The following is a 27,552-nucleotide window of genomic DNA, read 5'->3' as shown; positions in this document are numbered from 1 at the left end:
TGCAAATTTCCAGAGTGTTATTGTGGTGGCCATCAAGAGTTTTTTACCCAGGGATAGCTTGGCCGCAACCTCCAGGAAGGCTAATGCCCGTTTCAGGGGTTGTCTCTACTGGCTATTTTAAGAATTAAGCTCATAATTTGGAAGGTCCAGTGTATACAGCAGTTATCTGCCATCTAAGATCTCTTGGGGGGAAGGAAAGGAGGGCTCTGTATGCATTTGTTTATATTTCATTCAACAAATATTTATTACCCAGTTGTATGGACTTCTTGTTGTTAGCTGCTGTCAAGTCCAATGCAGGACAGTGCCTGGTCCTGCACCATCCTCACAATCGTTGCTATGTTTGAGCCCATTGTTGCAAGCCACTGTGTCAATCCATCTCATTGAGGGTCTTCCTCTTTTTTGTTGACCCTCTACTTTACCAAGCATCATGTCCTTCTCCAGTTACTGATCCTTGCTGACACATGTTCAAAGTAGGTGAGACAAGTCTCACTATCCTCACTTCTAAGGAGCATTCAGCTATATTTCTTCCAAGACAGACTTGTTCATTCTTCTGGCAGTCCATGGTATATTCAGTATTCTTCGCCAACACCATAATTCAAATGCATCAATTCTTCTTCTATCTTCCGTATTCATTGTCCTGCTTTCCCATGCATATGAGGTGATTGAAAATACCATGGCTTGGGTCAGGCACACCTTAGTCCTCAAAGTGACATCTTTGGTTTTTAACACTTTAAAGAGGTCTTTTGCAGCAGATTTGCCCAATGCAATATGTTGTTTGATTTCTTGACTTCTGCTTCCATATTTGTGCCCATTTCAAAGAAAGGTGATCCAACAGAGTGCAGAAATTACTGAACAATAGCATTAATATCACAAAAACCAAACCAAACCAAACCCAGTGCCGTCAAGTCAATTCTGACTCATAGCGACCCTATAGGACAGAGTAGAACTGCCCCATAGAGTTTCCAAGGAGTGCCTGGAGGATTCGAACTGCTGACTTTTTGGTTAGCAGCCGTAGCACTTAACCACTACACCACCAGGGTTTCCATTAAGCAAGTAAAATATTGCTAAACAGAATTCAAGAATGGTTGCAGCAGTACACTGACAGGGAACTGCCAGAAATTCAAGCCGGATTCAGAAGAGGATGTGGAACAAGGGAGATCATTGCTATGGACTAGAGACTATAAACCTCATAAAGATCAGGTTGTATGCCCAACCTTCAAAAACTGAAAGTCTAATAGTACAAATAAGACATGTATGCAGATAACTATAATACAAAGTAGAGCATGAGTCACCAAATAATAATAATGATAATAGTAATAATATAACAATAATAATAAATAACGCAGATAAAGTGCTGAAGGCATTTAGAGCTTAGTGTGGTTTCCTTTCTGCTCATTCTGGCTTCAAAAAGCTATCACACAGGCTATATACGGATTACATTACTATCAACAAAAAGCAAGCACCGCTGGAGGACCTCTGGTAGTAGACAATAGAGAACTTCTGGAAAATTAGGTTTCCTTCACAATGCATGCTGGGCGAATCCCGTGGTTTAAAGGGCCTGGAAGTTTATTGGGTGGTAGTCCTAGTCCTCTATTGCATCCTCCTCTGTGTGATATACAAGTTAGGCATTTTCTTCTGGGGAGAGCCTGACCCCATCCTCCAGGAGGGATAATGCCCATTTCAGAGGTTGCTGGGCCGACATTATCTAGGACTTTCAACTGGCCTGAGACTTGAAGTCCTAAACACACCTGAGTGATATACTTCTTGCCAGTGACAATCAAATGCAGGCAAGATACTCTACTATTGGAATTATTCAGTTTGAATCACGTAACTGAAAACCTGGGGGTTTTCTCAGTACCTATAAGAATTCTATACTACCTTCATACTGTTTGGAAACCCTGGTGGCGTAGTGGTTAAGAGCTATGGTTGCTACCAAAAGGTCAGCAGTTCGAATCCACCAGGCACTTCTTGGAAACCCGATAGAGCAGTTCTACTCTGTCCCATAGGTTCACTGAGTTGGAATCAACTCGACAGCAACATTTTTTTTTTTTTTCATACTGTTAACGATCTCTCCCCCCAGAACACACATTCGTAAAATTTTAAAGCTGGGAAGAATCTTGTAGATCAGTTTTACAGATAAGGAAATTGAGGTCACTAATTTATCTGAACAAATATTAGCTCCTTTGGACAGCCCTTTGTTCTCATGTAACCAGAGAGCTGGTGTAGATGCGCTTGAGTCAGTTTACTTTGCTCCCAGCCTCGTGTTCTTTTCCCCGGACCGCACTAATTGGGTTCACTAGAGGCTGTTTTTCTTTCACTTTTTTCTCCAAACTAAACCAGCTCGTAAAAAGTGAGACATTTGTGGGGCCTTAAAAGCTTGCAAACAGCCATCCAAGGAACAACGGTTGGTCTCTATTGGCCTGGAACATCAGAGAAAGAAGGAGATTCAGGACGAGGAGGGAGGACATGGGATGTGTGGCTAATTGCTTCCATGAACAATTGCCTTTTTGCCATGAGACGAGAAGAACTGGATGGTGCCCTGCTACTATTACTGAACATTTTAATCAAAGATTCCACAGAAGAATCCTGATCAAAGGGGAAAGGTACAGAACAGAATTTCAATTCTCATGGACTCCAGACATCCTGGAGCCATGAAGGTTGGCTAAACCCCTGAAACTATTACCCTGAGATGATCTTTAAACCTTAAACCGAAAATATCCCCTGAAATCTTCTTAAAACCAAACAATAGTTTAGCTTAACTAGTAAAAAATGTCTGCCTTGAGTATTGTGCTCTTTTAAGAACTATCTGTATGGGGTCGAATTGACAACAGCATCTTAAAAGCTTAGATAGGAACCTTAAGGGGCAGTGACTTTATGTTAATCAGGGAGAAACACCTCAGAAACGGAGGGTGAGAACGGTTGCACAACTGAAAGAATGTAATCAGTGTCCCTAAATGGCATATGTAGACACTGTTGAATGAGCATATGTTTTATTGTGTATATTCTCAACAATAACAACAAAATAAATAAAATTATTAAAAAGTGAGGCACTCGGATCAAGTGACTCACCAACTGAGATTAGAACTTGCTAAAGGAAAGAAAATTCTATCTCTCATGTGTAGATTTTACCTAAATCCTGGTTTAGCAAAAAAGAAAAATAAACGGAAAAAAGAAGAGAAGGCGAATTAACACCTTGTGAATCATAATATATTACAGGGAAGCCTGTGAGAGGCAGAACAAGTCAAAACTGCCTTGTTTTTCTGGGTCTTGCAAGTTTTCTGCCTTTGACAGAGTACAGTCTTAACCACTTTTTTCTGTCACTCTTAGTGGAAAATATTTGGGTTTTCCTTCTCTTACAGGTGTCTGTCTTAGGTTCTGGCTTTCACAGGTTTTACTGTATTTATAACATTTCTATTTTCAGGTTTTATATACCTTCTATAAATACTTGCTTTATATATCTTTCATGCCTACCTTATTGCTATTACTGGATTATAAACTCTCAAGGCCAGGGACCATGTTTCATATATATTTGTATCAGCTCCTCTCTGTCTTCATCAAATGCTTTGTAAAATGCATCATCATCATAATAACACTAGTAGTAATAATTGCCAGCTTATGGTCCAGAAACTGTTGAGTTATACATGTACCATTTAATTCTTAAAAAAAAAAAAGCTGACATAAGCTCCCTTTGTCTCCACTACATGGACAAGGAAACTCAGAACCAGAGAGGTGAAACAACTTATTCTAAACCTGTTGCTGTCAAGTTGATTCTGACTCATAGCAAACCTACAGGACAGATTAGAACTACCCCATAGGATTCCCAAGGAGTGGCTGGTGGATTCGAACTGCCGACCTTTCGTTTAGCAGCCGAATGCTTAACCAATGCACCACCGGGCTCCAACTTATTCTAGGTGATAGAATAAGAAATAGAACTAGGTCTCAAACCAAAGCAGATTTAGTCAAAATGTGTTAACTACTTCATGAGTGGCTCTATTGGCCAACTCATTTACTTAGCAGGCATGTATTAAGCACTTACTCTTTAATAGGAGTCCCTCCCTGGGTGGTGCAAACAGTTGATGCGCTCTGTAGCTAACTGAGAGGTGGGAGGTTTGATCCACTCAAACGTACCTCGAAAGAAAGGCCTGGTGATCTAGCCATTGAAAACCCTGCCGAGCACAGTTCTACTCTGACACACATTGCCTCATCATGAATTGGAGTTGACGCAACAACAACTGGTTTGGTTTTTTGGTATTTGTCAAATTCTGCTATGAACTGGAAATACAAGGCTTATGAGATAATGGGTGAATAGATGTGGAAACAATTATGTTGAGTAGGATGAGTCCTATAGAAGGAGTCTGAAGAAAACATCCCGAGAACACAGAGGAAGAAGTCTTAACTCCATCCAGGGTTGGGAATGGCAATCAGGGAAAACATTGGGGAGAAAATGTTGGATCTGAGCCTAAACGTAAAAGTTTTGGTCTTTACAGAAGTAGACTTTGGGCAGGAACAATTTCTAGTGTTTCTTGTATCCTGAGCATCTAGGAAAATGCCAATGTATAGTAGTTTCTCAAGAAATCTTTGTTAGAAAAAATGAGCCCTGGTGGCACAGTGGTTAAGAACTCAGCTGTTAACGAAAAGGTTGGGAGTTGGAATCCACCAGCCATTTCATGGTAACTCTATGGGACAGTTCTACTCTGTCCTATAGGGTCACTATGAGTTGGAATCAACTCAACGGTTGCAGCTTTGGGTTTTTTTTTTTGGTACTCCAAAGGAGGTGGAGGCCTGGTGGCACAATGGTTAAGAGCTACAGCTGCTAACTCAAAGGTCAACAGTTCAAATTCACCAGCTGCTCCTTGGAAACCCTATGGGGCAGTTCTATTCTGTCCTATAGGGTTGCTGTGAGTCAGAATCAACTTGACGGCGATGGGTTTTTTTTTTTTTTTTAGAAGTAGATCTAATTTATTTTTTTAAAAAATCATTAACAGTAATTACCTATGGCGAGTGGAACTAGGAATTATGTGGAGAAAGAAGACCAAAAAAATACCCTTCCATCCTTTTGAATCTTTTACCATGTACCCATGTAATTTTAACAATTAAACAAAAGTATATGCTATGATTATAATTACTCACAAATTATAAATGCTTAGAGACAATTGCTAGATGGGAAGAGGGAAAAATGAAAACAGTTGATTTGTTAGGATGGTGAGATTATGTGCAATTTCCCTCTTCCCCTGATTTCTTTCATTATTATAATGTTTGCATAATTTAAGCTTGTGAAAACAAAAGAACAGCTGCCTTAAATACTTTTTGGAAGTAAATAAAGTATAAATAATGCATTAATGCATGCATAAAGAGAAAAGCATTGAATCAAGATAAGTACTCATAAAATATTTATAAGAATTCACATTTGTATTTATAAAAACAATCATTACAAAACAGCCATAACAAGTAGAAGCAGATTCAAAATGAGGTAGCAGTTGAGCAAGTCAATCAGAAAATGCAGCCCGGAAGAGACAGACGGTGATTTGATCACAGAAGAAAAGTAAGGGTATGACTGGGCAAGAGAGAGACTTTTTAAACTTTGATAAACTGTGTCGTCTAAGAAAATTAACAATCTTTGCATGTCTTTCTTTGCAGGAGATGATAAAGTGCTCCGCTTGTGGCATCCCAATATAAGCACCAAGCCAGTGGGGAAACTTGTGGGACACATGTTCAGTATCACTGAGATCGTAACAAATGAAAAGGATCAACATGTCATCAGCCTTTCCTCTGCCAAGGTAACCACAAAGAAAACAAAAACCGAACAAATGACTTTTCCTAAAACTAACCATTGGAAAACCTAGGTGTGTACAATTTTTGACTGAAATAGCTGATAAACCAAAAACCAAACCCACTGCCATCAAGTTGATTCCAACTCAGAGCGACCCTTTAGGACAGAGTAGAACTGCTCCATAGGGTTTCCGACGCTGCAAATCTTTACGGAGGCAGACTGTCACACCTTTCTTTCGTGCAGTGGCTGGTGGGTTCGAACCACTGAACTTTGGGTTAGCAGCTAAGTATTTTAACCACTGCGCCATCAGGGTTCCTGAAATAGCTGATAGTCACTGAGAAAAAATATCATCAATGTGGAGAAGGAAATGATGAGCCATCATTCTGTTTACTGATTGTAGCGTAAGAAAGAATATGTTTAAAACAATTAAGTATGTAAGTACAAAACTGGGAAATTCAGTTAAAAACCAAAACCAAAAAAAAAAAGAACTGTTCCCATCAAGTTGATTCTGACCCCATGTGTGTCAGAGTGGAACTATGCTCCATAAGATTTTCGATGACTGTGACCTTTGAAAAGCAGATGGCCAGGACTTTCTTCCAAGGTACCTCTGGGTAGGTTCAAACTACCGACCTTTCAGTTAGCACTCAAGCACTTAACCATTTGCGCCACCCAGGGACAACACTGGGAAGAAAGCCAGTACGATCCACAGTTGCCCCTTGCCCATTGCCTCTTGCCGGTTGTCGTTGAGTTTCTGACTCATAAAGACCTTCCCATTATAGACAGGAACATCACCATTGCCACTGTTGCCATTAGGGACACAAAAAAATAAGATTCCCGCAATTATTAAACACTGTTTTAAATGTTCTACCAAATGTAATAAAGCAAGAAAAAATGAGTTATAAATATTAGAAAGGAGAAAATGAATTGTTATATTTGCGAGCAATATGATTGCTTGGAAAATTCCATAAAACCAGCTTAAAAATTTTAACAAATAAGTTCAATAAAGCGACTGGTTAAAATAACAATTTATAGAAGACAATAAATACATATGTAACAACAATAACCAGTTAGAAAAAAAGTAATGGTCAAAAGGATAAGATACATAAGGACAAAACCTTCATGTCTCAGCAAATAAGGTTCCCAAAAAAGTCTAGCAGTGTTCCTTGGCTGGTAAACTGGTTGTGTCTCAGAGCTGTGCTACCAGGAATCCTGACTTCTCACTGTGTTACTGTGTGTCCCACAATATAAAAAACCCATTGCCTTTGAGTCAATTCTGACTCAGAGTGACCCTATAGGACAGAGTAGAGCTGCCCCATAGAGTTTCCAAGGGGTGCCTGGTGGATTCCAACTGCCGACCTTTTGGTTAGCGGCTGTAGCTCTTAACCACTATGGCACCAGGGTTTCCATCCAACACTATATGAGCCCCTATTACGTGCCTAGTAGTATATCAGGCCTGCACCGATACATCTTTTGATACCCTGCCCAAAAGAAGCTAAAAATCTAGTTGAGTAAATGAAGCATAACCACCAAAAATCTTTAATGACAAAAATTGACAATGACAAGGACACCAAGTTCAAATCTTCCAGTCATAATGAAAATTGGACCTAATCATGAAAGCTGGTTTTGTGACTTGAAATCAGGAAGTCATTAAATCTCCCCATAGTCTTTTCAAAAGACAAGGCTGATTTGGCAATATCTGACAAAATTTAAAATCCCCACACCTTTTGTCCCAAAAATTCTATTTCTAGGAACTTTATCATACAGGTAAGGAGCCCTGGTGGCACAATGGTTAAAGTGCTTGGCTGCTAACTGAAAGGTCAGCAATTGGAACCCACGGGAGAAACATGTGGCAGTCTGATTCCGTAAAGATTTACAGCCTTGGAAACTCTATGGGGCAGTTCTACTCCGTCCTGTTGGGCCTCCGTGAGTTGGAATTGACTGGATGGCAAAGGATTTAGTTTTTGATTTGGATCTCAGAGTTCTGTTTACACAGCTACACAAAGTTATATGTGCAAAGAAGTTCACTGTCACCTTAATAAAAGAAAAAATAAAGGGAATAAGTCTAATGCCTATCAATAGAGAACTGTTTACAATAAACTATGGAGCGTTCATACACCAGAATCCTATGCAGTCATGAGAAAGAATGGGGTAAATCTAAGTAGATAAGTATGTCCTAATGTAGAAATTTTTTTTAATATAGAAATAAGCTCTTTATGTATTTGATCTCACCTAATGTTTGTTTCTTTGTAATGTTTATAACAACTCTGTGAGGTACTAGTGTTCTCCCTCTTCCATGTGTGAAAACTGAGGCGCACCCAGAGAGGTGAAGTAATTTGGCCGAAGTTACACAGCTAGTTGGCGATGAGGCAGGGTTCCACAGAGGTAGCCTGCTTGCAGAGGCAGGATCTTCCAACAGAGATAAAAGCCTGGGAGGGGAGGTAGGCGGGAAGGAGGTCTTTAGTTTTTGTACTGTTTGATTTTTTTTTTTTTTAACTAAATACAAGTAACAACCTGGTAATTAAAAAGCTAATTTTAAAAAGACATACTGGATATCTTCATTTTATTTTCTATTTGCCACTTAGCACACAGGAAAAATGTGAGAACAAGATAATAAAATTCTTTAACAGTTTCTTATTGCTAAAAAAAAAAAAAAGTCTTTTTCTTCTGAAGTTACTTGTAAGAAGAACTTAATAAATTCATTTAATTCACTACACAAATAATGTTACCTATGTACCATTTTCAGTGTGCTATTATTATGCACCCCAGTTTTCATAGCTACCATTGGTATACAGTACTGCATTGAATCTCCAAAGGGATCCATAACCTTATATATCTTCAGGCTCTGCCAGTATACAATCAGATAACTGACCCTAATTTGATTCATTTGGGGACTAAAATCTTATTAACCTCTTGTAGCCACTAAGTAAAATTAGGAAGGCAGGTCTTGACAGCTTCCCTTGATAAATCAGAAAACAGTGAATTCCCACGTCCCTCACTCTCTAAATGACACCGCAATTTTCAAGATTTCTTCAGAAGCAGTTTTCATCATGGCACTATATTCAGAGATCCATTAGAATATTTCTTACAATGCATTATAATTGGAGTCCCTGGGTGGTGTAAACCATTAACTCTCTGGGCTGCGAACCAAAATGTTGGAGGTTCAAGTGCACCCAGAGGCACCTACTCCCCTGTCTAAACTACCACAAACTAAGATCTATTAACAAATAGTAACAGCGCTTCCATTAGACTTGATTCTGTAGCACCTAACCCAAAAATATAAAACCAAACCCTTTGCTGTCGAGGCAATTCCGACTCATGGCAACTCTATACCTAGCCCAGAGTTCCATAATTATTTCATGTATGAATGAATTTTGTATGTTAGTGTTGCATCCTTTTTACACCTGGATGCATCCCTTTTTTATGTGTCTGAGACCAATTCCGGAAACCCAAGTGGCATAGCTCCTTGGAAACTCTATGGGGCAGCTCTACTCTGTCCTATAGGGTCGCTATGAGTCATAATCAACTTGATGGCACTGGGTTTGGTCTGGTTTGGTTTTGAGACCTATTCCTAATGGTCGGATACTCTGACACTGTTGTTGTGTGGCATTTAGTCAATTCTGACTCATAGTGACCCTATAGAACAGAACAGAACTGCCCTATAGAGTTTCCTAGGCTGTAATCTCTGCAGGAGAGCCCTGGTGGCACAGTGGTTAAGCGCTCAGCTGCTAACCAAAAAGGTTAGCAGTTCGAATCCATCAGTGCCTCCTTGGAAACCCTGTGGGGGAGTTCTTCTCTGTCCTCTAGGGTTGCTATGAGTTGGAATCAACTCCATGGTAATGGGTTTGGTTTTTGTTTTTGCTTTTTTTAATCTTTACAGGAGCAAATTGCCATGTCTTTTCTCTTGTGGAGCCATTGCGTTCAAACCATGAACCTTTTGGTTAGCAGCGGAGTGCTTAACCATTGAGCCACCAGGACTCCTTACTCTGCCTCTCAAAACCCTAAACCTTAACACAGTAAAAATGTCTATTCTACTAAAAGCCATCTATATATACAATGCACTTCTGATCCAAATCCCAAAGATATTTTTTAATGTGATGGAGAAACAAATCACCAACTTCATATGGAAGGGAAAGAAGCTCCAGATAAGTAAAGCATTACTGAAAAAGAAGAACAACGTGGGAGGCCTCACTCTACCTGATTTTAGAACATATTATACAGCTACAGTAGCCAAAACAGCCTGGTACTGGTATAATAACAGGCACATAGACCAATGGAGCAGAATTGAGAACCCAGATATAAATCCATCCACATATGAGCAGCTGATATTTGACAAAGGCCCAGTGTCAGTTAATTGGGGAAAAGATAGTCTTTTTAACAAATGGTGCTGGCATAACTGGATATCCATCTGCAAAAAAAAGAAACAGGACCCATACCTCACACCATGCACAAAAACTGACTCCAAGTGGATCAAAGACGTAAACATAAAGACTAAAACGATAAAGATCATGGAAGAAAAAACAGGGACAACGTTAGGAGCCCTCATACAAGGCAAAAACAGAATATAAAACATTACTAAAAATGATGAAGAGAAACCAGATAACTGGGAGCACCTAAAAATCAAACACCTATGCTCATCTAAAGACTTCACCAAAAGAGTAAAAAGACCACCTACAGACTGGGAAAAATTTTTCAGCTATGACATCTCCGACCAGCACCTGATCTCTAAAATCTATATGATTCTGTTAAAACTCAACCACAAAAAGACAAACAACCCAATTAAAAATTGGGCAAAGGATATGAACACGCACTTCACTAAAAAAGATATTCAGGTGGCTAAGAGATACATGAAAAAATGCTGTCAATCATTAGCCATTAGAGAATTGCAAATTAAAACTACGATGAGATTCCATCTCACTCCAACAAGGCTGGCATTAATCCAAAAAACACAAAATAATAAATGTTGGAGAGGCTGTGGAGAGACTGGAACACTTATACGCTGCTGGTGGGAATGTAAAATGGTACAACCACTTTGGAAATCAATCCGGCATTTCCTTAAAAAGCTGGAAATAGAACTACCATATGACCCAGAAATCTCACTCCTCAGAATATATCCTAGAGAAATAAGAGCCTTTACATCAACAGATATATGCACATCCATGTTTATTGCAGCACTGTTTACAATAGCAAAAAGCTAGAAACAACCAAGGTGTCCATCAATGGACGAATGGATAAATTCTGGTATATTCACACAATGGAATACTATGCATCGATAAAGAACAGTGATGAATCTGTGAAACATTTCATGACATGGAGGAACTTGGAAGGCATTATGCTGAGTGAAATTAGTCAGAGGCAAAAGGACAAATATTGTATAAGACCACTGTTATAAGATCTTGAGAAATAGTTTAAACTGAGAAGAGCACATTCTTTTGTGGTTACGAGAGGGGGGAGGGAGGGAGGGTGGGAGAGGGTTATTTACTGATTAGATAGTAGATAAGAACTACTTTAGGTGAAGGGAAGGACAACACTCAATACAGGGGAGGTCAGCATAACTGGACTGGACCAAAAGCAAAGAAGTTTCCTGAATAAACTGAATACTTTGAAGGTCAGCGGAGCAAGGACAGGGGTTTGGGGACTATGGCTTCAGGGGACATCTAAGTCAATTGGCAAAATAAATTCTATTAAGAAAACATTCTGCATCTGACTTTGAAGTGTGGTGTCTGGGGTCTTAAATGCTAACAAGCGGCCATCTAAGATGCATCAATTGGTCTCAACCCACCTGGATCAAAGGAGAATGAAGAACACTGAGGTCACAAGGTAATTATGAGCCCAAGAGACAGAAAGGGCCACACGAACTACATCATCCTGAGACCAGAAGAACTAGATGGTGCCCGGCCACAACCAATGACTGCCCTGACAGGGAGCACAACAGAGAACCCCTGAGGGAGCAGGAGAACAGTGGGATGCAGAGCCCAAACTCTCATAAAAAGACCAGACTTAATGGTCTAAGACTAGAAGAATCCCAGCAGTCATGGTCCCCAAACCTTCTGTTGGCCCAGGATGGGAACCATTCCCAAAGCCAACTCAGCAGACATGGATTGGACTGGACAATGGGTTGGAGAGAGATGCTTATGAGGAGTGAGCTACTTGCATCAAGTGGACCCTTGAGACTATGTTGGCATCTCCTGTCTGGAGGGGAGATGGGAGGGTAGAGGGGGTTAGAAACTGGCAAAACGGTCATAAGAGACTGGAAGGAGGGAGCGAGCTGACTCATTAGGTGGAGAGTAAGTGGGAGTATCTAGTAAGGTGTATATAAGTTTATATGTGAGAGACTGACTTGATTTGTAAACTTTCACTTAAAGCACAATAAAAATTATTTGAAAAAACAAAAAATCCCAAACCCGTTTCCATCGAGTTGATTCCAATTCATAGCAACCCTATAGGACAGAGTAGAACTGCCCCATAGGGTTTCCAAGGAGGGGCTGGTAGATTTGAACTGCTGACCTTTTGGTTAGCAGCTGACATCTTAACCACTGTGCCACCAGGGCTCCAATCAGTCATATAGCTGGGTATTTTTCCCAATACTTAAAAAAAAAAAAAAAAACTTTCACCTAATTTCTGTATTCCCAGTTCATTTGAATATCATCATTATCATTTTTATTACTACTAGAAGGTGAATATTTTGTGTAATTAGGTTTTACATATACATATGTAATACTTCCTTTCTAACTTATGACTATCCCATTCTGCCACCCCAGGGCATTCTTCCTGGGAGCCACCTGTCCTCTCTGATTGTCTCTCTATGCCAACTCAGTCTCCTGAAATGTTTTGCCCCTTGCTTTCTTCCTAAGCCTCTTCAGGGCTGTTCTGCCTCCACTTCTGTTCTCTGAAGCTTTGAAGCACTAATACCCACCGTAGGAAAACAGTGAACCCCTGGAAGGAATGAATGAAAGGAGAGAACCTGAGTCAGTAATGTGTAATTACTATCACTACCCTCATTTCTCCCAACATAGCTAACATACTATTACCACCTAAGAATATAGTGGAGCCCTAGTGGCACCGTGGTTAAGAGCTCAGCTGCTAACCAAAAGGTCAGCAGTTCAAATCCACCAGCCGCTTCTTGGAAACCCTGTGGGGCAGTTCTACTCTGTCCTATAGGGTCACTATGAGTCAGATTTGACATAAATGGGCTTGGTTAAGAATAAAGTAAATTGATTATGTGTTTTGAAGATATCCCATTTATTAACTGATTTATTCAATTAAAAAATATATTAAGTGTCTACCCTGTGCCACACCACTGTAAATTCCTTTTGGACCAAGACAGGGAATAAGCAGGCAAGCAAACAGACCAAAACCAACTAACCAGTCAGCCAAAGCAAAATGCATAAGACACTAGGAAAAGAGAGTCAAAGAAGACATGGTTCCTCCCTCAAGGTTACAGTTCAGTGGAGAAGGCCACTGAATAAGTCATCATATTGTAATTGCTAATGGCTATTAATATAGACAGAGTATTGTGGGAGCTAGAGGAAGAATATCTAAATTGGAGGGTGTGGCCAAAGGAAGTTTCCCAAAGCAGATGAGTTTTTGTTAGTTTTGTACAAGTACCATGTTCTTCTGCCATTACTAAGTATCTCTAAGTAATGTTTAGTTTTATTTTGCATGTTTTAATATTCTATAGAAATATTATACTGAATGTATTCTACCACAATTTCCTTTTTATCCAGGTTGTTACATATTATTTTAACTGCTGTGCAGTATACTGTTGTATGAATGCATCACATGTTATTTATCCAACTTGGCCAATGAACGTTTGGGTCATTTCTAGTTTTCCTTTATTGCAAATAATGTGCTACGAGCAGGCTTGTCTGTTTCTCCTTGTGCACCTGTGCTAGAATTTCTTTAGCGAATATACCCAGAAGTGAAATCCGGACCACAAATGGCAATTGCCACGTTAATAGGTGTTGCCAGCTTGCTTTCCATGTGGATGTATCAATTTACATCCCACCCAGCAGTGTATGAAAATTCCTGTTCTTCACACCTTCATGGACACTTGTCATTGTGAGTTTTTAAAGTTTTTTTTTACTTGTAAGGCAGGCGTGAAATGATATCTTGCTGGGAAAAACCATTTCAGGAGAGATTGTTCAGCACAGTGGTTAAGAGGCTTGAATACTGACTCTGTCACTAACTAGCTGTTTGATCTTGAGCAAGTCGCTCAGCTTCTCTGTGACTCTTTGTGATTCAGTTTTCCCATTAATAAAATGGAGATGATGATTATGACAGTCATATCTCGGAGAGTTATTTTGAGCTTGAATTAATATATATAAAGTGCTTAGGATTGCCAAGCACGTAAGTGTTATATAAGGTTCAGTCAATATCATAGTTCAATCATCATTGTTGTTAGGTGCCGTCGAGTCAGTTCTGACTCATAGCCACCCCATATACAACAGAAGGAAACACTGCCAGGTCCTGCGCCATCCTCAGAATCGTTGTTATGCTTGAGCCCATTGTTGCACCCACTATGTCAATCCATCTCATTAAGGGTCTTCCTCTTTTTTGTTGACCCTGTACTTTACCAAGCATGATGACCTTCTCCAGGGACTGACGTCTCCATTACTAGTGAGGTTAACCATCTTTTCACTATAATGGCATAAGAAAGAACATGATGCTGTGTGTGTGTGTGTGTGTGTGTGTGCGTTGTCAGGTTTTTCCTCTGCAAACTGTCTGCTCAAATCTATTGTCTATCTTTCTGTTGAGTAATTTGTTCCTTATACATATGATTGATATATAGGTTGCTTGACATTCTAATTATTAACCTTTTGTGGCTATGGGATTATTGCTTTGGTTAAACAGTGGTTTTTAATTTAGTTAAATTTATCAGCCTTTTCTGATCTAGGCTTTCATGGCCTTATTTGAGAAATCCTTTCAATTCCCAACTTCATAAAGATACTCTCCTCTATACTTTTCTAAAAATTATAGTTTCCTTTTAATATTTAGGTCTTCCCTCACGCCCCTGTATATCTGCTCACTGCTCCCTATCTAGCAACTTTTGCACCTGGCCCCTTGGGCCCTGTCCAGAAATAAGACTGGTCCCTGAGCCAGATGGGGCGTTGGTTTATTTCTGGTCAGAAGGTGTGTCCTCTCCTCTCACTGAGTCTACCACTTTCTAAAAGCTGTACCTTCAGCTGAAAATAGAGCACAGATTTCCTTCTCAGTCCCTTTGTCTGAACTAGGGACACCTGCTCCTGTCTCTGCCATAGTGCAGTGTGGGTGCTGTGCTACCGGTCCTGTCTGTCCTGCAGGAGCTGGTCTCCTGGTGCCACGCTCACTTCCAGACCCAGTGCGCAGATGGCTGGCTCAAGCCCACTCACAGATTTGTACTTCTCTCCTATGCAGATCTATAGAGATACAGAGCTTGCTTTTGAGCCTTGCTATTTCTTTTTATTTTCTGTTTTTTACATTTTCTCTGCCATTTCTCAATATTTGGAGGAAAAAAAATGTACATAAAGACATAAACTTATTGCACTATCCTGATCTGAACCGTAACCCCTCAATTCTCTTTATGAAAGTTTTGAAGAAAGAGTAGGCATTAGCTGGATGGAGAAGAATGTGCAGAAGATAGGTAGGAAGAGTAGGCCAATGAGGATGAGGGAGACACCCTCAATGAGATGGATTGACACAATAGCCACAACCGTGGACTCAAATACACCAACAGTCATGAAGATGACGCAGGACCAGACAGCTTTTCATTTTGTCACACAGAAGGTGGCCACGAGTTGGAGCCGACTTGATGGCACCTAGGCACCTAACGAAGGCAACAACAGGAAGAGAAAAGGTGAATGCGCAGAGACCAGAAACAGAATGAGGCTTTTTGAAGTTGTATGTAGGTTGGTATTGCAGGGACCAAGGGGATATACAGGGAGGGAGACAGCAGAAGAAGCTAGAGGATCGGTACAGCACTGGTGATGAAGGTCTGGGTGCCTTCGCCAGCCCAACAGTCACCACTTCCCTGAAAACACACAAAAGACACAAAGAATTGAAGACTGGGGAAGAAAAATAAGAAGCACCAAATCGAGTTATTCCATAGAGAACTTTGGCACAGTGATTAAGAGCACAGAGCTCTGCTGCTAACCAAAGATCAGCAGTTCGAATCTGCGGGAGGCTCACTGGAAACTCTATGGGGCATTTTTACTTTGCCCTTTAGGGTCACTATGAGTCAAAATCGATTTGACAGTAATGTGTTTGGCTTTGTTTTATAAAGAACTTCAGATTTCAAAACATATTTAATTCAATGAAGTAGAGAGGGCTGATATTATTATGTCCATTCTAGAACTGAGAAAACGGAGACTCGAGAGTTTAAATGATGGACTAGAACTAAAACTCCAATCCTCTTTTGCCTCGTCCATTGTTCTTTCGCTAACTGCAATTCAGAGTATATTCACATCCAGTGAAAAGACTGCTAATCATAAACCTATATTAGCCAAAGCAATAAAATCTGAAACGATTTTAATAGAGTTAGAATTCCATGGTACTCCCAGATTCCACTTTTTGTCTCTTCCCCTACTTGTCTCTCATTCATTACGCTATGATATAAGAGACTGATAACGTTTGCGTTTGTACTAGAACAAAACAAATAAATTCCAGTTGTACAAGTTCTGAGTAATACTAGCCTATACCAAACACGTTGCCATCAAGTTGATTCCGACTCATAGCGACCCTGTAGGGCAGAAAGAACTGCCCCGTAGGGCTTCCAACAAGCAGCTGGTGGATTCAAACTGCTAACCTTTTGGTTAGCAGCTGAGCTCTTAATCACTGAACCATCAGGGCTCCAAGCGGTGTCTTTTCTTGGCCCTTGTGGGGATCAAACCTGTGACCTTGGCATTATTAGCACCACTCTCTAACTGGCTGAGCAAAACGGCTTTCTAAAATCTCTTATGTCTCTGGGCAGGGATCAGAGCATGTTCCTAGAAACCTCACTAAGATGTTCCCAACCTCATGAATCATGAAAGGGCAATTTTAAACCTTCCACCTAAAACATAAGTTGTCTCCCTATTTTCTGATCCACAGTAGAGAGGAATGTGGCTTCAGTTAAATTGTAAGTCATGATCTGTCGTTTATTATTCCTAAAAAAATCTTACAGAGTGATAGATACCATTTTCTTTCTTCCTTCTATGTTAGAAAACCCCAGTTCCCAGGAGTATACCTTTAAGCGAAGGCATTCTGCTGGTCTCCACTGATATGAGTGAACCATAATTGAACCGAGAGCCAAATTGGAGTTTCGCAAAGGAGCTCTCCTCATTTAAATCTTACTTGCTACAAGTTTATAAGAGCATATTTTAGACTCTGAAAATGCTTCACCTAAATACCTTTGAGTGGGAAAAGTGTAAACATTGCTGATCTGTGTGCTTCATTCCCCCAGGTTTTCAGAGTGTGGGATATACAGACTCTCTCACTGCTACAAGTTTTCCATGACAGCCAGGGGGGACCAGGAGACATGCAGATTTATTCTATGGTGTATGATTCCAATCACGGCATGCTGGTTACAGGTGAGTGTACATGATTACTGGCAAATAAAATTCTTATTTTGATTGTTAACCTTTTTTTTTTTTTTTAACTAGCACTTGAGCACAGCTTAGAAGAAAAAACTAGAAGGGGAATTTACAAGCACTGATTCACCCCAGTAGATATTCAGTTCAATTCCACTCCTTCGTATCTTTCTATGGCTTGGTGGATGAAGTGTGTAATTGCACTTCTCTAAACATACATCAGTGTTGTAGGTCCTTGAACCTAGGAAGCCATGGCCTCGGTTGAAGAAGAGAGGTGGGCTGAACCTGTCACATGTATGGAACAAACCTCCTTTCCATAGTCAGTTCTGTTTGACTCTCTGGAGCAAGAATATGATACTCTTAGGGCAGAGGCCCCAACATGCTGAGTCAGTGTCCGTTTTCTTCTGCGAGGCAATTTGGAACTTTGCATCCTAGTACTGCTTCAAGTTACTCAGTAAGGAGGGTGTTGACTTTCCCACCTGCCTTTGTTTCGAGCCATCAGTGGAAAGAGAGGCTCCAGTCCTGGATGACAGGTCCCCAGTGCTGATACCAACAGATTTGTTGCCTCCCTTTCTTGTGGCCTCTTAGAAACACATATTTAATTGAAAGGAGAGACCCTGCTAGGCATTTAGGTTGAACAGTTTTCATACGCACACCATTAGGCTTTAGGAGAAAAATGAATATTCATAGTACTTCCTCCTTCTGGACCGCTAACCCAGAATGCATTTCTTAAGCATTTTTTCCACCGACCACCTGCTCTGAGTTCCTGTGGGATTAATTAAGGCAGAGAAGTGGTTGGTGTTATCTCTACTGGTGGAGAATACAATTTATTTTTAATCTCTTTTTTTTCTGGATTAGGAACGAACTAGCACTTCATGCTTGATAATTTTTCACCTTGTAAATCAGAACTCAAATGTAGTTTTCAGCAATGCCCTGTCCATATCACTGCCTCTGAAAATAATATCCTAATGACTGCAACCAAATTTTCTCTCTTAGTGCCCCAACTTACATATTTGATCACTGGGCTCAGCATTTCCATTCTATTTATCATGAGAGTAACTAAGGACTCAATTAGCAAGACAAAAACAGAAAAAGGAAATCAAGATTTCCTCCCAGTTTTATATGATTCTGATAGTGGTTTAGCTTACAAAAAATATAGAGCTCTGAGTGTTACCTGATCACTAAAATTGCATACATTGATTGCAACCATCAACTTCTCAGACTTTAATCCATGCTTTAATTCAAATGAAGCAACATGGTAGTCTTCTAAACCCAAATGACAGCAAGAGCACATTCTGGAAATGCTTTATAGAATATGCTGTTGTTACTGTCATTGCCATTATTACTTTTATTAGGACAACCACCATTTCTATAGTTCTTTTACAAAGTGCTTTCATATACCTTATTTGATCTGCACAACCACCACGTGAGGTAGGAATTATATTTCCTAGTTTATAATGGCAAAACTGAATCTCAAACAGTCCAACTGACTATTAGAAGGAAACACTGTTGAAATGTAGAACTGGGATTGCACCTCAAAACTTCTGAATCCTGAATCCACATTCATTCTCGCTACCACATTGTTTTCAGAATGGTAGGGTAAAAAAAAGGGTAACTAGCCAAAAATGTAGAGGATTGTCACTTGCTCACAAGCATACCTGGTTTCCATGATGGCAGTTCTGAAGAAAGTTAGATGCAGTCATTATAAGGTTTAAGGACCTACCGGAAAGCTCTAAATATAATTTGATTATCTGGTTACCCAATTCCCTTCTATTTCCACATTATGGTATTTAGACTGAGAAATATTACCAGATGAGCCAGCCACCTCTGACCCTCTTTACACACGAACAGATTTGATCTTAAAATTTAAACACCTTAGAAAAGTGTTTAGTGACTTCTTCTGAAACTTCTCTTAACGTTGATGTTTCTTTGGAGGAAAAACTCAATAGAAACAGTCTGCCTTTGTTAACTCAATCTCCACATCAAAAAAAAATAAGGAAGAAGTTTTGTTTTTGTTTGAACTACAGAATGCTTTGAGCTTCTTATTCATATTTCTAGACACTTGACAAAAGCAGAACGTGTATTTAGTGGATTTTGAGAGCTTCATCATACTTGCAGTACACAATGTCACTATAAAACTAAACTCCCTTAGACAAATGCAAGGAAAGAATACCAGCTCTCCATCTATTTCACTATGGTAATTCAGAAATTAATCCTATTTAATAAATATTGATGTTGTAAGCACTGGTTTGTGATCTTTACATTTAATAAATTCATTACATTTAATAAGGCCATGTTTACAGAGTGCTTCATCATTGGTTGGCTGAAAAGAGCTCTCTAGCAATAAATTTCAACCACTAAATGGAAGCTTCACTTCAGCAGGAGGCTGACCATCACTATTACTGCTGTGCACCAGATGGAGAGGTACGCAGCAAACACAATCAAGAATAGAAAGGGGGGAAAATGAAGCATAAAAAATAGGCAAATGGGGCTCAGAAAAAAAGGGCCTATCAATGAAGTCTAAATGGTCTGCTCTTAAAAATTAATGACGCCCAAAATGAACACTTTTTTTCTGGTTGAACACATTTGCTCTATTTGTCAACAGTGCTTTAGAGGAAATGAATGTATTTTTACCTCATTACATTTCCTAGACATTGAATTACTAATCTCACTGATAAGCTCTTTCCATAGCAACTGTTTGGGTAAAATTCTCCAAGATTCAAAAAGTCTAATATTAGGTATTGATGAGATTCTCCTGTTCCAGGCTCGAGTGTTATAGACATGTATCCCTTGACTCGTATGATACAAGATACAAAACAGATTCCTCACTCTCATGAACGAGAAATCAATGTCATGCTTTACAACAAAACTTTTCACCAAGTTCTCACTATCTGCTCAGAATCTATGATTAAGGTGAGTACCTCTCGGCTCTTCAGAAAGAAAAGGCAAAGCAAATAGAATTTTCTCTTCTTTCAGGGATTAAGTCAATGAAGGAGCACACGTGATACGATCCTACATTAAAGCTATTTTTAAGCTTTCATGAATACATGAAAAACAAGCATTTCTAGTCAGCTCTGACTGTCTGCTATTAAGCAATATGCTCAATTAAATAAATAAATCTAGTTTTTATTATCAATATAAGAATTTTAAAGGAAATATATCAAGGATAGAGAAGTAGCATATATTTTGAATTTGCTTTTTAACTGGACTATGAGAAGAGGATATATTCTAAGAAGGAAGGGAGACCCTCTTTTAAAACAATAAACCAAAAACCAAACCCATTGCCATTGAATCGATTCTGACTCATAGCAACCCTACAGGGCAGAGTAGAACAGCTCCACAGAATTTCCACTGAGCACCTGGTGGATTCCAACTGCCGATCTTTTGGTTAGCAGCGTAGCTCTTAACCACTACACCACCAGGGTTTCCTTTAGAACAGTAGAATCTATTTAATTAAAGAATATTCTGAGATCGAAAGGCCAGCTTAAGAAGAAGAAAAACTAGCCTCATTATAAATCTAAGCAACTGAAAAAAAATACAGAAATAAATTGTATTCCAAAACTAATGGAACTCTCTGAAACTCTCATCCAGAATCCCCAGTTTAAATTTTTATTTTTATCCAATAACCTACTGCTCTGTTACTAATGTTATTTTTTTTAATGCTATGAATGTGAAATTAATTTTTAAAAAATGAAGGCAGGAAGGGAAAACGTATAAAATTCTATAACCCATATTAAAAAAGTTGCCATCAAGTCAATGACGACTCACGGCGAGCCCATGCGTGTCCGAGGAGAACTGTGCTTCATAGGTTTTCAATGGCTGATTTTTTGGAAGTAAATCACCAGGACTTTTTCGCAAGGCATCTCTGGGTGAACACAAACCTCCAACCTTTCTGTTAGCAGTCCAGGGTTTCCCATAACCCTATAGGTACTGAATAAGTATCAAGTGCTTTAAATCCACTATCTCATTTAATCCTCACAAGAGTTCTCTGTAGGCAGTATAAAGTGTCCTATTTTAAAGATAAGGAAACTAGAACTCACCAACTTGTCCCAGATCACGTCAGTAGTAAGTATCAGGGCTGGGACACAATCCCAGCTTCATCTGACATCTTCATCCTTCCCACTGCATTTCTCTAAGCCAGTCATCATTGTGTTCCCTGGATGCCAAGGGACTTGCCCTTGCTAACCACATCGTAACCATGACTACTAAAGCCATCTGGTGGTCATGGCTGGAGGTGTTTTCTTCAAGGGCTTATCCTTTTAGCTCGTACATGCTCTCAAAAGAAGACATGTGGTGAGGTACAGAGCATTCCTCTGGAGACCCTTCACATCATCTCTCAATCTTTCACCTTCTGTGCTTATCTGCTGGAGATTTTCTCAGGCCAATATTGCCTGAGTTCAGTTAATTAGCTATTTCTGGTAATGCCTAAGACAGAATCTAAAAATCCATCCTGCTTTCAGACAATACTGTCCTCTTAAGGGGAAAATATCTTCCCTGGGGAAAAATAAAAAAGAAAGTAATATACTAGGAAAGTTTCCATATCTGATTGGTAGAGAGGGGTTGTACTTCAGGCAAATTGTACTTCCGGCAAATTGTACTTCCCACCTCTTGCCCTTTGCACATGCTTCACCACCTCCCCCAGATACCTAGAGTACAACCATTCTGTGTTGTCAGTTCAGTTCTATTATTCGCCACGGTCTAAGAACATGGCAGATTCATCAAGAGGCAGACACTCAGATGGAAAGATTGCAGGTCTCAAGCCTCTACTCTGTTGCCAAAGAGCGACAATGATGAATTTTCTAGGTTTTCTAATTATGCAAATGGCGTCCTCTGAAATCTTGTTCTCTCTCTGTAAAGAGCAAGGCCCATGTCCCTAATTAGACACTCCTTGAAAAGAGCAGGGAACCCTATTTTCCCTAGGAAATTCTCTCAGATTCTACGCTGTTAACCACTGCTAAGTAGGATGAGGGTAAACAAGATTGATTGAATGTAACTTTTAATTATCACACTTCTATCTTGTTGCTAACCTTTCATCACGCTTACAGTAGCAATAGACTACTTCCTCCATAGCCAGGGGCTGCCCAGAATAGAGGCATTGCAGGTCTCAGCAACCTGAGTGGGCAACAGGATACCCAGGATAGCATAGCAACTATTAGATGACACGGCATCTCTTAGAACTCTCTTTGATCAAACCAACATTCAGGGCAGACTGGGGGGACAGATGTGAGATGTGCTTAGTACCAATTCTGAGGCAGTTTTGAGTACTGTAAAGTTTTCACAGGAATTGAAGGATAAATGGATTACTTGATTTTTTGTTATTGTTTTTGTTCTTTCTTACAGGTGTGGGAACTGGAGACTGGCCTCCAAATATACCAGATTTTAGACCCTCACGGCTTCAACGTTGAACTGACTGCCGCATCTATCGACGAAGGTGGATGTGTCTTTGCCACAGGAGCATATAATGGTCAGAATAACAACTAGAGTAGGATTTACTTGCATCAGTGCCCTGAGAATTTGTGCTAGGAATTCGTTAGCTCTTCGGGCCAGAGGGAGAGCATGAATCTGTCTGGAATATGGCAGTGACATTGGTGTGCCTAACTTTATAGTGATATACACTCTTATCAAATGGGTATTAATGTCCTTAGATTGATTTTTAAGATAATCAATACCTTACATTACATTTACACAGCTGACTGACAGTTTTCAAAAGTCTTTCACACATACTGTCTCTTTTAATCTTTGGTGAGACTTCTCTGTGTTCCGTTGACCCATTCTCCCCTTCTACTTGTGGGGAGAATGTAGCTAAGGGATAGACATTAGATTCAGTGCCTGTTGACAATATTTTAACTGAGAGTAGACAGTTTGGGACCAGACAAAATATGCAGCAAACTTTGTTATATAACACCTAGAACTCTGCATTGGACTTGTTTATATGTCTGAGCTCTTTGAGAGCATGTTCGGCTCAGGTGGTATGTCACTCGATGCTTCCCTTGCTGTGGCGAACCACACAAAACTTCCTAGACTTAGACAGCGACGAACTGCCTCCCAGTTCACCTCTTCTTGTTCTGAACTTCCACAAACAAACAGCTTTACCTAGACAATATAACCAACTAACTGAATGCACCGCTCAGAGTATGTTTATTCAAGGGATTTACTCACTAAATAAATGCCTGCTCATAGGCCAACTGATGGAGTGAGTGAACATCCTGATGTGAAAGTCTGATTTTTAAAAGTGTGACCAGATGACATAGCATAAAATAAAATTATGAATGCTGAATCGATGGGTGTGAATAAATGCAACTGCTTTTCATGTGGAACAATTCTTAAGAAAGCAGTCTTACTTTATAATCACAGACTACATACATATGAAATTAATTGTAATAGAAATTACAAGCAATATACACAATTGTTACCAGGCATAATCATTAAGCAATTCATATATATGATTGTCATAATATTATTTTCATGCAAGTTATAATGTAACTTTGTTAGTTCTCGAATCTGGAATTCTTTTAAGTACTGACAGTTTGTCCTTCTGAAAGGTAAATATGTTAAGTGACAAATATCCTGGGTCTAGACCATTCCAGAAAGGAGCCGTTTTACCCGCAAGCAACTAGCCCTCTCTCATTCTCATCTGCCCGCCACCTAAGATGAGCTGAGTAGTAGCTTTCCCTACTCGCTGCCCCACAAATCTGACTACCCAAATTCCCATGGTAGCAGAAAACATGGGCCATTAGACTGTGGTCCACATAACCCCAGGATGAATGAGACAGTGATCACTTCTTTTTAATTGTTTGCTTCCATGACTATCTTCCTACAAGACCACAAAATCCTTGAGCGCAAGAACTATGCTTGTTCCCTTATATCCACAGTTCTTACTACTGTACTGGTATTTGTTGTTTTTGTTAGTTGCCGTTGAATCAATTCCAACTCAGGACAACCCCATGTGACTCCATGTGTGCAGAGCAGAAGTTCTCCATAGGGTTCTCAAGGATGTGTGACCTTTTAGAAGTAGATTGCCAGGCTTGTCTTCTGAGGCACCTCTGGGTGGGTTAGAATCACCAACCTTTTGGCTAGTAGTGGAGCATTTAACCATTTGTTCCACTCAAAGTACTCCACTGCTGGTAAATAGGGAGAATTTAATTAATGCTTAACAACTTTGTTAGTGAACACACAATAGGGATTGTGAGTACTGCTGATGGAGAAGAACTCTGGCATGGGGGAAGGAAGACAGTCTAGTGAAAATACTCTGGGTGTCCGGCAGGATTAGAGCCGAGGGATAAGAAGAGGTAGGGGTGTTAGAGTTGAAGGAGGGAGAAAAAGTGCTGGGAGGTATGGTCAAGTGGACTCTAAACCCAAGGCACTGCTGTAAAAGTCTCTTGTTAAGATGTGATTCTCTCCATTAAGTAATAACCTAGAAAGACATTCAACAACTACATTGATTACCTTCCCCTCTGACCCCTTCATCATGTTCCCCTAAACCAATTGAACTAAGTCCCTGGGTGGTGCAAACACTTAAAGTGCTTGACTACTGACCAGAAAGTTGGAGGTTTGAGTCTACCTAGAGGTGCCACAGAATAAAGGTCTGGCAATCTACTTCTGGAAAACCAGCCATTGAAAAACCTAGGGAGCACAGTTCTACTCTGGCACACATGGGGTCACCAGGAATTGACTAGCCAGCAGCTGTCTTGTTTTTAAGTTAACTTTAAATAAAGTATCGTTTCAAAAGTAAGAAGAAACTCGATGCCCCCTTTTTTTTTTTTCAATTTCCTTCCTATGCAACCAATAAAGCAACTTTAAGCTTGACAGTTCCCTACCTGTTGGAATTCCTCAATCTTGTTTATTACCCAATAAGAGTTAAAGTTCTAAAAAATGTCAGTACCCTGAGAAATGTCACAGATTATTGTGATATTTGACATGCCCACATTGGGGGTGTTGAGCAAACTGGAAAGTATTGGGAAAATAAAGGCAGCACAAACCCACTTCAGAGGGAACACTAAAATAGGAGGATCTGAGAATTTCAAAGAAAAGGGTTACAAATTTCAAAATATTGCCCGATTCTGTTTATTTGTTATCTGCCTGTGACAAATCAGGGCATATACAGATATATTTTGCGCATAGCAAGGCTGGGGAGACTCACCCTCAATGTTAGTAGGAACTAAATATAAAATATATTGTGGGCAGAAAGCTTTCAGTTGGATCAACCCCAAGCTTTCTATAAATCATTTTTATCCACGTAGTTTTTTCTCTCTATACTCAGGAACAGTTAAAATCTGGGACTTTGGCAGTGGGCAAGAGATGAAAGTACTACCTGAAGGAAAAGACTGGAAGGAAGAAGAACACTGGCTGCAAGACCTGATTTTCCTAAAACCTCAGGAAAAACACCAGTATTTGATCCTTGCCTTGGAGCGCAACGGGAAAATCAAAATGATCCAGGTTTACAGTCTCATTTTTTAATTTGTACTCTAGTTGCTCCTCATAGGAAAATTGCATGAGTCCATGGATAAGCCCCATTTAACTCCCCTCATGCCTTCCAGCTGGGAAAAGTATCTATCCATCAACTTTCCTGTGATGCTCCTAGTTAACCTTGCCGGGTCCGAGTAAGAACCAAAACTGAATAGCTGCCCAACCATAGCTTCCTGCCCATCAAACGTTTACTGAAACCTTAAATTGGGCATCAGAAAGGTTCAATTTACACACAGCTGCCACTTCTGACACTGTTTATACCCTCATTTGAGAATAATTCAAGGGGAGAACTGCTCCCTAAAAAAAAAAAAACCCAGCAGATAAAAAAAAAAAAAAAAAAAAAGCAGATAGGGGCTGTGAAAAGGAGGCATGATTCCTCTCTGTCGCTTGTAAGCCAGAATGACTTCAGGAATGCTCAAGTCACTTTTTCAGTTGCTTTGTTTACTTTAAAGTTAATCATGCAGTCTGCTCAGGGCTGTTTTGGGAGGACTGAACTTGGCTAATTTATTTTTCCTGTTAATCTATTACTTCCTGAGAATGCTAATGCCTTCTTCATATTTCTAAGGAAGGCTAGATCATTTATCCTGGCTATTGAGTGGATCTCTCCCTTTTGCCTAGAACTCAAGGACTCATCGCCTTCAATATTCCCCTTCTGAAAGCTGAGATCAGAGGAAACTTTTGAATAGGGTAGCAAGCATGATATATCAGCAGTGATTAAGATGACTGATGGGCCTAGGGCTGGAAAAAAAAAAAAGAGTGATTCAATATGGTTTTCCCTTGTAGTCTGAGCAACCCAGAATGACAGCATCAAATGGAATTTCTTAGTAATCCGCTCCAAGACACAACATGTGTTTCCTTCTTTAAGTTAGTGCAATTGCTCTTCAAGATGTCCTTTCTGACACACAATGTCTGTTCTCATAAACACTCCCTGTTTAAGGATTACAAAAGCAGGGCGGTATTGTTCCCACAACAAAATTGTTTGGGGGTTCTATGGTGTACTTTTTGCTTTGATTGCTCTGGTTCTCCATGTCTCCAGACCTGTATATTATGAGCTGGATGAGGACTGGAAATCTCTCTTATTCATACTCGTATTCTTGCCCTATTGAGAGTAGATGCTCATTAAGGACTGAAAGAATAAAGAAATAAAAGAAATCTCTAGTAAGGTAGACAGTAATAAATATATGCGAGAAATTCTTATTAACTCTGGAAGGGGGCTTTCCAATAAGGATAATGTTGAAAGCACACTTAGTAAAGTAAAATATGGTTTGATTTACATACTTATTTTATAGAATATTTTCATTCATTCATTTTTCAATGACCACTTACCATGGCCCAGAAAGTTATGTTCTCTTTTACCATGGAACTCCTGATTTACTGGGAGGGAGTAATGGTGAACCACCTGTCACAAGTGTGTTAAGAGTTTGCACAATATCCTTCAGAAGCTTATGATGGGGGACTGGGGTCCAGCTTAATCAGGAAGTCTGGGAACATTTCTCTTTCCAGTGATTTCCAAGTAAATTCAACACAATTCAAGAAGTATTTTGCTCCCACATACACTAGGTATTGTTCTAAATTCTGGGATTCTAAGGAATATAAAGCATTAGTGAGCTAGATTACTCACACCAAACCTTCACAGAAATCAACTAAAGTTCTGGATAAACAATTCAAAATCTCTTTATTAGCATTAAGGAGTCCCTGGGTGATGCAAACAGTTAACACTTTTGGATGCTGACCAAAAGGTTGGAGGTTCACCCAGAGGTAACTCAGAAGAAA

The 27,552-nt window shown here is 39.7% G+C and overlaps 1 protein-coding gene across 1 annotated transcript in view; it reads left to right on the top strand.

Annotated features, from left to right (window-relative positions):
• WDR64 (WD repeat domain 64) overlaps nt 1-27,552 on the top strand; it is a 155,838-nt gene that overhangs the window by 67,128 nt on the left and 61,158 nt on the right. Inside the window, exons 10-14 of the mRNA XM_049868224.1 lie at nt 5,638-5,777; nt 17,187-17,313; nt 20,078-20,226; nt 22,654-22,777; nt 25,574-25,749. Of these exons, the coding sequence (XP_049724181.1) occupies nt 5,638-5,777; nt 17,187-17,313; nt 20,078-20,226; nt 22,654-22,777; nt 25,574-25,749 (716 nt within the window). The remainder of the gene's footprint in view (nt 1-5,637; nt 5,778-17,186; nt 17,314-20,077; nt 20,227-22,653; nt 22,778-25,573; nt 25,750-27,552) is intronic.

This window comes from Elephas maximus, chromosome 24, assembly GCF_024166365.1.
Source record: "Elephas maximus indicus isolate mEleMax1 chromosome 24, mEleMax1 primary haplotype, whole genome shotgun sequence".
Lineage (NCBI taxonomy): Eukaryota > Metazoa > Chordata > Mammalia > Proboscidea > Elephantidae > Elephas > Elephas maximus.
Note: the sequence above shows the minus strand (reverse complement) of the source record. Positions and strands in the feature narration are given on the sequence as shown.